The following is an 11213-nucleotide window of genomic DNA, read 5'->3' on the forward strand; positions in this document are numbered from 1 at the left end:
TCTAAACATTCTAGATCATCACTTAATCATCCTAATCATCCTAACCCATGAATCCAAAAAGAGTCTACTCACTAATCTTCATGATTAACCTTAAACCCATAATAGATTCAAGAGAAATCATGTTAAGAAGATGAGATAGACTCAAATTACTCAAGAAAGAGAGATTATATTACTAAAGATTCAAACTTTCTCCAAAATATCAATGTATTTTTAAGAGAAAACAAGATATCCTCTAAAATTAGGTCTAAAATGTATTTATAGTAGCTTAAAACTCGAACCGGGTCGACCCGACAAACCCGGGTTTGACCCGAAAGGCAAATGGGTGAGCTGGTCTTGGCATCGACCGCGGACGGCTCCAACCCGCGGCCGTGGTCCACGGTCTGTCCCATCAAAAATAGACCTCTCGGGCGAGAATCTGCGGACTGCCTTCGTCCGCAGTACACGTCCGCGGCCGACCACACCAACCTCGAGCTCTCTAGTCCGATTCCGCGGACTGGTGTTGTCCGTGGATTCCGTCCGCGGAATGGTCCGTCTCGGCTGATCTCTCGGGAGCGATTCCGCGGCCTGGTCCAGTCCGGCCTGGTTGTCCGCGGCTTGGTCCATCTTCTTGCCTTTGCCCTTTTTCTTCATGCTTACCCATCAAACTCTCCAAACTTCAACTTGAGTTCTTCAAACCTAACATACTACACATGCATATGCTATGTACCTAATTAGACTCTAAATGCATCTTAAATGATCTAAATAAGTATGGAAATCATGCTTAAAACTATGTAAAATCTCAAGACATCAACAGTGCCCGCGGTTCTATATGTTTTTGAGAACTTTTTGTATTGTACCCCCAAAAAAATATATTTCTTTATCAAAAAAAACTAAAAATATTTCTGGATCTACCCTGCATCTAATCCATAGACAAGAATGAAAGATTCAAGCTAAAGATGAGGTCATAATAATTGTTGAATCATTTCTAGGACGCTACAGATAAAATAGTAAAGTTTAGATTTTTATTTTAGATTCGTGTATAATAAGTTTAGTGACCTTGAAGAGAATTATGTTGTTAGAGCAGAGAATCGTTCTTCGTGGTCTGTTATGTTGAGTTTATAATTTTTAGTTCTTTTGTAGCTCAGAATTTAGGAAAACTGGAAAAGACAAGACCACCTCAAAGATAAATTAAACTAATTGGAGAAAGGTTAAGTACGACCGACCATAACCGGACATAATATTATCCGATGCCATTAACCGTCATTATAAGAACCGTAAATTTCATGCAAAAGACAAACAAAGAAACCAAGACTACGTCTTAGTCTTAGATACACAAAATTGATCAAATTTGTGAGAGAACCGGTTAACGACCTGATCACTTCTTTGAACTAGCCGCCTCTTTGAATTCAGCTTCAGGCGTCAGGTACAAGTTAGTAAAAGTATATAGTTCAACCCGATTCTTGTCGATCCGGTCCAAAATTAGCCCATCAATTTTTGTCCGAACATTCTGAAAGTGACGCTCAAAGAACCATCATAACGAGGGAATGTATTAGAGACAATGTCTCCTACATCAAAAGTTAAAAGAGATATTAACTAGTATATAAGATAAATGAATCAATTCATTTATCACCAATTGGTTTTAAATTTGAAGCTTATTTAACTAAACTATCACTTATATATTAAAGGAGAAACATTGTAATAAACGCATTCACACTAAACTGGACACATGTCATGTATAGAGGCATTGTAATAAATGTGTTCATACTAAAATGGACACATGTCACATGTAGAGAGCTTCTCAGCCAAACTCTACATAAATATGTTCACACTATGTACTTTACGTTTTTTTAATATAAAACTCACATGCATGGTTTTTTTTACGTTATTTTTTCTGTTTACGAATAGAGTTGGACAAATTATTCATAAATTTTGATTCGATTCGTTATTCGTTTTGATTCGAACCAAAAAATCCGGATATCTGTTACTCTACGAAGCAAATCAAATACTAAAATGCAATATCCGTAAAAAAAAAAAAAAAAATCACAAATATCAATATTTATAGGAACGGATATCCAATTTGATCTGTTATATGCATATATATATACACATATATTTAAAGAATTGTATATAATTTATATATTATAGGTTATATAAATTTTACAATATTTTTGTTTTTAAATAATTTCATTTTAAAATATCTAATTTTTTTGGAAGTTAAAATATTTTTTTTCTTAATGCTTCTTTCACTATCGACCAAATTGTAGTAAAATGATTTGTCTTAATAATTTTCTTTTCTTTTTTTAACTATTATCCGTTTAGAAACTATAATATGAAATCATTGGTTCGACATCACGACTATCTAAGATTCATAACATGAAAACAAACAAATAATAGTAATTTTTTATTATCACATGATAAAAAAAAAACTTCAAACATTTTAACTGAAAAAAACCAAATAAATATTGATTTAAAATGATAGTTATATTTTTGGAGATTAAAAACCAAAAAACAACTTAAAACCGAACCGATATCCAGATTAAAGAGATTAATGTCTCTTTATTAAAAAATAATGAAACTAATAATCACGTTCCGCGCAAGGCGCGGGTTATTACCTAGTATATAAATATAAGTATTCAATCTTCTTGACACCTTCGTATGTATATTCAAGTATATATGTGCTTATGTGCATATTTACAATACAACTTGTTACTCATAATAAACGAGTTTAGTGGTTTACTTGCAGACCAAAAGCTGGAAAACTATTGATATCCATCTGATCTAAACCAAGATTATTCCTCTTGATTCTTCTTCTCTACACGTGGTGATGGTATACCCGATCTTAGACTAGATATCTCTTACCATGACGTTGCAGATCAAATCATAACTTCTCTACTCCAGTTCAAACCAGAGGAATGGGGTCTGTCTCCATTTGAGGCTTCAAACTAAGTGATATATATATAACAAAAGCTTCTTCAATGTAATGATAACAAGCCATAATCATGAATCGGTGAGAAAGCTTATCGTTTGTCTTATTATATTTGTTTTGGGGTTTACATGACAAAGCCATGAGGTTTTATGTCGTCAAAGGTTATGATTTTTGGTTATAGAAGCCAAAATAGAAACTTAGTGGGTGACATGACAAGAGACCAAACAAAAAGTCTGCCTTAACGTTTAAACAAACAAAAAAAAGAACAAACTCTTACCCCCAACTCCAAACATTGGCTTATCTGCTCTTGTTTTATTGTCGGTTGCTCAGTTGATTTCTTCTTAGTTTATGGTTGGAATCTTATCTCCCTTCTTTTTTTTGAATGAATGTTAAATTTTATTCATCAAAAAAGACTTTTTTACATCAAGTGCATCATATGTTTAAAGATGGAAACTTTATTTAACTACTCCTTTACTACTCCTAAACTGCATCTATTTACAATCTTGTGGCAAACAAATATTGCAAAATGCCTTCAAATCTCTTTCCATCTTGTGATTTCATCAAGCTGAGTTTGTTGTGGATACCTTTATGGACAAGCTTCATCAGAGCTTGAGAGGGCAATGGTGGTTCTCCATGTCTGCATCTATTACGTTCTCTCCGCAACGCATAGACAGCGGCTTGAAAGGCATATCGGATACAGAACAGCTGATTTCTCTCCCGGTTCCGATCAACAAGCAGTATCTCAATGTCAGTCCATTCTGCGGTGTATGAGTTCTGCAGTATACCTTTGACAAGATGCGCCCAAACTTGAGCTGAGAAGGAGCACTCGAAGAAAAGATGGTTCCTGGATTCTGGAGTGTGTTGTTGTTATGTATGAATCACTAACATGTGTTGTGTACAACCTACATCTAATCCTCTATTCGTTTCTTCAAATTCACTTGAGTATTTTTTGACATATGCGATGTGAGTTGTTGTTATGTATGAATAAAAATTGAAGATAGGTTATCTCTATTGTATTTGCGATTATATCCACACGATTTGTGATCGTAACAATTTTGTTGTTCCATTTTGTTCTTTCGTTTCATGGGAAGATAAGCAGTGAATAAAAAGAAGCAAACACATTCGATGAAAGTTTTATAATAATATCGCCTTTGGGAATCACCGACATAGCTAGGCTGCTACAAACATCTTCTGACTTCGTTGGCAAAACGTTATCTCTCTAGTTACTCGTTCCTTCTAACCTTTCTTGTGTTCCCTTTCACCGGCAAGATTCGAATTCTCTTAGCTACACGAACAAAATCCCTGTATCCTCACAAACCAAGTTTCTCATTAACTTCCAAATATTTACATATATATAGTCAGTTATATAACTTCAAACACGCGAAAACAAATTAAGTTGTTTAAAAATCAGAGAACCGTAAAAGTAAAACTAAACCAAACATTGAAAGATCTTCGTTCTTAAAAGGAAGAGTATGTGTATTCATAAAAAAGGGAGGATGTGATTGCCTTTCATGAAAGCTCACAGGTACACATGTATATATATTTACAGATACATGTATGTATATATATGTACGAGCATGACCATCTTTTAGCATGCATAAATGGTGTAGATATGTATGTGTATGTATCGGAACAACTAATTGTTTAAAACAAAAATAAGCACATCAAATATACGTTTAGTAGAAATTTTACATGGCTTTAAAATAGTTTAAGAGGGTCTAAAAAACTCTAAATATAAGTAAATTAGTAGTATAAGGGAAGAGATGAATATTACTTCCAACTAAGATCACCAGCGAGAAGTAGATCGTTCTCCATGTCTTCATAAGCAATAATATGGCCAGGGATGGCGTTGGAGAGATCAAGATCTTTCGTCTCCGAAGTCGAATCAGCCCCATCAACAAACATTTGCCTCAGACCCAAAGCCAAGGTTTGATAACTCTCATGCTTATCTAGCCTAATGCGTTGGCAGATAGAACGTCCCTCGAGCACAACGGTAACGGGAGGAACCACAGATGAAACTAGATCATCGTCGACGTTGAGTCCAAACCCTGAGAATCTCCCGGCTGCTCCGGAACTTGAGCTACTATTAGGGTTTGTTGAAATAGATTTTGGCATGAAGGATGTTGTTCTTGTTGTGGTTTCACGAGGTTGATGCGTGGTCGTGTTATCTTGATGAAACCTTCTTTTCAAGGATTTTTGGCTGTGTGGCTCGAAATTGTCCATATTGAGATTAGGGTTTTAGGGTATTTGTAACTTTATGAAGACAACGGATGTAAGGAACTCGAAGTGTTTTTGTGTTGAGAAAGAGAGAGACTCTTGATTTGGTGTTGCTGGGATTCTGGTGAAAGTAAATGTATGTACATATAAATAGTCAAATAAACAGAGAAGGCGTGTAGGTTGTGTGGCAAAAGTGCCTTCTATTTTTTTTTGTTTTTTTTGTTTCATTGTTTTCTTACATTTTCCAAGAGTTCAGAGTACATCTGCTATTTAGGTTTCGCATTAAACAATGGATCTGTAATTAACAGCCGATTTAATACTCACTCTTCAAAAATAATCCATATTTTAGAAAATAGAAAGAGTCAAGAAACATTTTTTTTAACATTTTAAATGTATTTTATTAGGTAATTATGATGATTGTAAACTTTGAAAAAAAATTATGCTAATTGAATTTCTATTGATTAAAAATTGAAGAAAAACTTTAATCACAAAAATGATATATATATAATTAAAATTTAATATGTTTTAATATGTGAAAAAACTCAAAAACATGAATTATTTTGAAACAAATGGAATATTTAATAATTGAATGAACAACTTGATTCATGTAGAAATGTTAACACTTGTGCATTGTATTAAATGATAATCTCTTAGTTTTTTAATAGATGAGGTTTTGAAGATTTTTTCTTGTTTGGCGTTTTCAAGTTCTAATATAAATTTATTGATTTTTATACTATATGATCTTTTATAGTCTGTAAATTGTTTTTTAGTACTTGAATTATGGTAAGTTAGATAGTTAATGATATTTTTGTTTAGAAAATATATAAATTAAATGTTTTCTTTTTAATTTGTGTGCACAACTTCGAAGTGTCAAATAAAAAGAAACAACAGGGAGTATCTATCTTATTAAAGTAGAAGTACTTTAAGCTTTTGTTTGACAACATAGATAGCAGTTAAAAAAAATAGTATTGTTTGGAAACATGAATATCAGTAAGTCAGAAAAAAAGTAATGGGCTTATATTATTAAAAAAATTGGAAGTCCATTACATTATATTAAAAAGTAATATGGTTTATGTTACTTGATATACATATTCAAATCAAAATAATAATTTAAAATTGATTTATATCAAAAATTCATTCAAAAATATACATATATTCTAAATTTGATTTTTACTAACATATTTTCCAATAACCATTATAAGAATGTTTTCAATATATATAAGGAAAATACAATACAAAGCTCAATTTCAAACACCAACTTAAATTATGGTTTTTATATTTCACATTAAAATTTAAAAATATAATATATGTGATTATTTATATGATTGTACGTATAAAATATTATTAATTATAAGAAAACTTATTTGATAGTACGTATAAAATATGATTGATTATATGATAACACATATTTATTGTAACCTATGATGACACATATATGATATATAATAGTGATTAGGGGTGGGAGTTCGGGTTCGTTTTCGGGTTTGTTTGGAATTTCGTGTTCGGTTCAGATTTGGTTCGGATTTGGATAACCAAATTAAATTGGTTTGGTTTAAATATTTGGATAGAGAATTAATAATTATTTAAGTATTTTTGAGTTTTGAGTATATTTTAACTAATTTAGATATTTATGTTTGATTATTTGTATATATTTTCAAGTATTTAAACGAATTTAAAAGTATCATATATATTCTGGATGTTTTATATATATTAAATCTAAAAATAATTAATATATATAAGTATATAAATCTATTTTGGATACCCAAAATACTTCGGTTCGGATCGAATTAGGTTTCAGTTCTTCAAATACCAAAATTTTGAATAATTCGAATATTTAATCAATTTCGGTTCGGATTTGGTACTACTTATTCGGATTGGGATCGGTTCTATTCTTCGAATTCGAGTTTTTTGTCCAACCCTAAATAGTTACATAAAAAACAAATAGCAACATATATTTTTAAAAATACACTCGCGCGGACGCGTAGGTAAAAATCTAGTTATTATTAAAATTCTATTGCATTGTTAATGTATCACTGTTGGGACAAGAGCTCTTACTGGAAATCCTATGTATATTTATGTATGGTAAGGTTACACTACTTTAAATTAAATCTTTTAAACCAGTTTTCAACCACATTGTTTTCTTTCAACTTTCACTTACGTGAACAATAAGCAAGCTGACGAGAAAACATAAGTTGAGATCTTAAAAGCACTCTTAAAAGAGTCAATATAATAATAATGTAATGAGTATGGACTATAGAACTCCAAATTCAAGACTATAAAATGATGATAAAAATCAGAATAGAAAAAGAGTTCTTGTAAATTGTAAACGACCGCGCTTCCGTTGGCGAACGCTTCGCTTCCTTGACTCGCGCCTGGTCGGGAGCTCCAGCAGACGAAGAATGTATGTAAAAAGAAAAGACACACATACACACATCAAAAGTCATATGTTACACACCAATTCATACATCCATAGCGCCACATATACATACCCAACTACCTTTTCTATACTGTACATTTATCGCATACTTACACACTCTCAGGTTCGAGTCAAGGATTCAAGATTATAACAAAAAAGGTCAGTGTAATCTAGTTCAGATATATAGTGAAGTGAAGTTTCTGCAGTCTTTTAACGTTTGCTTGACTGATATATGTTTGTAGAAGTCATAACAATTAACAGTTATGATATAGTATTGCTGAAGTGTTAATTGTTTTAGTGAGTGGATCCAAGGCCAGAGGTGAATGAGCTAATTAAGCAACCCCAAGAAGACATAAAACGAAGCACAAGAAGCATATTTTCTTAGGTTTGAAGCAACCAATAATTAATTTTGTAATAATCATAGTGATAGATGTAGATGAAATACATTTATTTTTAACTTGGGATTCGAAGAAGACTCGAAGATCCGATATGGGAGGTATGGAAAATGTTGTAAACTGACCTTGGTTACAGAAATAGCTCAAGCTTATTTGTACCAAACTTCAGATTATTTTAATCTTGTAAATAATTTGTCTCGATTTTTGTTTTGTTCGATTCTACAGACATACGTTAGTGTTTGCTTATTTCACTCCCCGATAATAAGTAAAAGTTTTTCAATAACAGTCGAACAATTTCCCGCTGTTTTGGTCTGTTCCTAACCAAACAATGATATGATCATTTTGTTAATGTGTTGATCTATATTATAGATAAGCCCAAAAAGGCCCAACTAAAACGGTGTGGGCCCATGTTTCTCCTTACTTAGAGGTAAGTTTTGTTTGAATCCCGTGACTAACCGCTAGCGCGTCAAATCTCGTCTAGGAGCACAGTAAGGCGCTGAGTGTGTCCGCACTGGATGATAGTCACCACAACTTAACGTTCCGTTTCAGTTGATATGTTTTTTTGCTTAGACTCTTGGTTGATTATGGATTCACTCGTTGGACAGGAAGAGAAAAGCACAGCAGCTTTGAAGTCCCAGATTGAAAAGCTACAGCAGGAGAGAAATGAATTTCAAAGGATGGTGATCGGTAACCAGGTCTGAACTTCTTGGATTAACTACTTCATGTTTTACGCAGAGATTTAAGGCATTTTCTTTACTAATATCGTTTCCTGCAGGTGGATGCAAATGAAGCGAAAAACTAAGAAATAGTGGCTGAGAACACTAGCCTAAGAGCATCACTTCGATTCATGCAGGTAAGCTCTTTCTTCACACTAGGCTTAGCTTCAGTGTATTAACATGTTTATTCATAAATCAAACTTTTTTTGTTGGTTATGTTTCTGATAGATATGCGTGATTTTTTTTAAATGCTCCAAACGGTTCAGCTAATCCTTCATTGGCTGGCAATGAGAAACGTGAGGCTGATCCTTCACAATATCCACTGGGTGAAAAGACGGTATGCATAAATCTTAGATAACCGAATGTTTCTAGTTTGTTATGATGGAAACGTGATTGCGCAGTATCTAACTAGTCATTACACATTACGCAGGATGTCTTTGATCTACCTTTCCGGATGGCTAGAGGTCAAATAGTAGAGAGTTTGCGCGCTAAGATGGCTTTCATAAAGGTCTTTTTATTACCAACATTTCTAGTAACGTAATATCGATCTTTTATCACTGCCTCACTAACTTGTTAGCTCCATTTCTTCTTATTTCTCTTGGAACATAAACTAAAGGGAACACATGGTTCAGTTACAAGATGTACCTAAAGGAATATCTGTCATTTCTGAAGCCACAGAGAGAGAGAGAGAGAGAGAGCTCGAACGTGAAGCTCAGCTTGTCGAGGCAAGAAACATAATCCAAGATCATGTCCTTTTTACAATATAAAGAAAAAATCTTAATTAGTGATTTATGCTTTATTTAAATCAGCCATCTATTTTCGTTTTCCTATAATTAAGTGACAAGAGATGTGTTATTGCAGGAGTCCATAATGTATACACGTCTCCCCAAATCAAAGCAGCTAAAGTTATTGTGTCTGAAAATAGGAGATAACTATGGCTTAAACAAAGATGATAAGTGAGAAACAAATAACAATTGTCAAACTTGTTGCAGAAAATCCTTTCTTCTTTTTGATCTATTTATATAATGAATCTACAGGTGGAGTATGAAAATGTTGTAACTCAAAACCGATGGATCCAAGTGAAGGAACTTTGCTGAAGAGATTGTCACTACATGTGTATTTTATTCACCGTCAACAAACCTCTTCTTGGATATCTAGATATGTATATTCAGCTTTTAGTTGTGTCAGTAATAGGGATCATTTATCCTTTTGGATATCAAATCTTATTATCATCATATTGTATGGTCCACTCTAGTAATTTGTACAAATGAATAAAGCTCTAGGAGGATTCGTAGAAATGAAGACTTGCTTAACTTGACACACAAAATTTCTTTTCAATGCCGATACTCTAGCTTAAACGTTAACTTAGTGTTAGGAACTTAAGGTTTTATAGAACACAAAAAAATATGTCATTCTCTGTGTTGATTGATTGATTTTTATCATACCAAAACATCGATATTTATATACTTTGATAGAGTTCCTTAAACTATAGAAATTACACAATTAAACAAGGCAATCTTGGTTGTCATCAATTGTGACTGTTCGTCGCAAGTGTGATTGTCTTGATTGCTTAATCATGAGAGATTGATATCTCACTAAAACCAATGTAGAATGTACTGAGTTCTATGAAAGCTTAGAAGAACATCTTTATTGCAGGTCTCTTAGGTTGTGTCTCTTAGCGTAATATAAGATAAAAGTTAAGAGACTGTTTTCTTAGTTTTTTTAGTTAAAAAGTAAAAGACTGTATCTTATATTACGCTAAGAGACTCAACCTAAGAGACCTAAATAACTCTCTCTCTCCGTTTTATTTTAATTAATGTTTTAAATTTTTAATCTTACTTCAATTTAAATGATGCTTTAAAAATTTTATGAAAAAAATATTTTTTTTATTTGGTGTTTTTGACCATTTGTATTATATAGTATGATTCTTTATTGCTTTGATTTTTTTAATTAATCCAGTTTGATATAAAGGAAGGTAAATGAATAATTTTTAAAACTAGACGAGAAGCTGAACCAGATAATTATTTTGATTACGGTTTAATATGGTTTGATCGGGTCAAATATGGTTTAATAATCTAGTTTAATACATTTTTAGTATCTATCTTATTAAAACTCAAGTACAAAATTGGAGTGTTTGGAGACTTGAATAGGACTATTAAAAAAATTTGGAGTGTTTGGAAACATGAATTGTAGTCTTTTAAAAAATTAATTTTGTTTGGAAACAAGGATGGTAGTATTAAGAAAAAAAATAATGGGCTTATGTTATTAAGAAAAATTAAAAGTCCATCATATTATAAGAAACTATCTATCTGGCCCAGATTTAAAATATACGAAAACGGATCAATCTAATTGCCTAAAACTTTTTCTTTTCTAAACTAACCATAAAACAAAATTTAAAATTTATACACATATTTCAAATCAAAATAATAATTTAAATTTGATTTATATCAAAAATTGATTAAAAAATAATACATATATTCAAAAATGGATTTTTACTAAACTATTTTTCAATAACCATTATAAAAAAATGTTGTCAATATATATAATAAAAATACAATACAAAG

The 11213-nt window shown here is 32.0% G+C and overlaps 1 protein-coding gene and 1 long non-coding RNA gene across 3 annotated transcripts; one reads left to right on the forward strand and one right to left on the reverse strand.

Annotated features, from left to right (window-relative positions):
• Window positions 1-4128: 4128 nt before the first annotated feature.
• LOC106326632 (auxin-responsive protein IAA33) lies at window positions 4129-5128 on the reverse strand. The gene is made up of 2 exons (XM_013764555.1): window positions 4680-5128; window positions 4129-4207 (listed from the first exon to the last, which is right to left on the reverse strand). Exons 1-2 carry the CDS (start codon window positions 5126-5128, stop codon window positions 4129-4131), a joined length of 528 nt encoding a protein of 175 aa, XP_013620009.1.
• Window positions 5129-8514: 3386 nt separating this feature from the next.
• Window positions 8515-9373, forward strand: LOC106326302. Of its 2 annotated transcripts, none has more exons than XR_001267194.1 (5): window positions 8515-8628; window positions 8709-8786; window positions 8878-8986; window positions 9080-9157; window positions 9266-9373. It is a non-coding gene; the product is annotated as an uncharacterized LOC106326302 (long non-coding RNA). The 2 variants fall into 2 exon arrangements; XR_001267193.1 differs by having other exon boundaries at window positions 8916-8986.
• The last annotated feature ends 1840 nt before the right edge of the window (window positions 9374-11213 follow it).

This window comes from Brassica oleracea, chromosome C2 (assembly GCF_000695525.1).
Source record: "Brassica oleracea var. oleracea cultivar TO1000 chromosome C2, BOL, whole genome shotgun sequence".
Lineage (NCBI taxonomy): Eukaryota > Viridiplantae > Streptophyta > Magnoliopsida > Brassicales > Brassicaceae > Brassica > Brassica oleracea.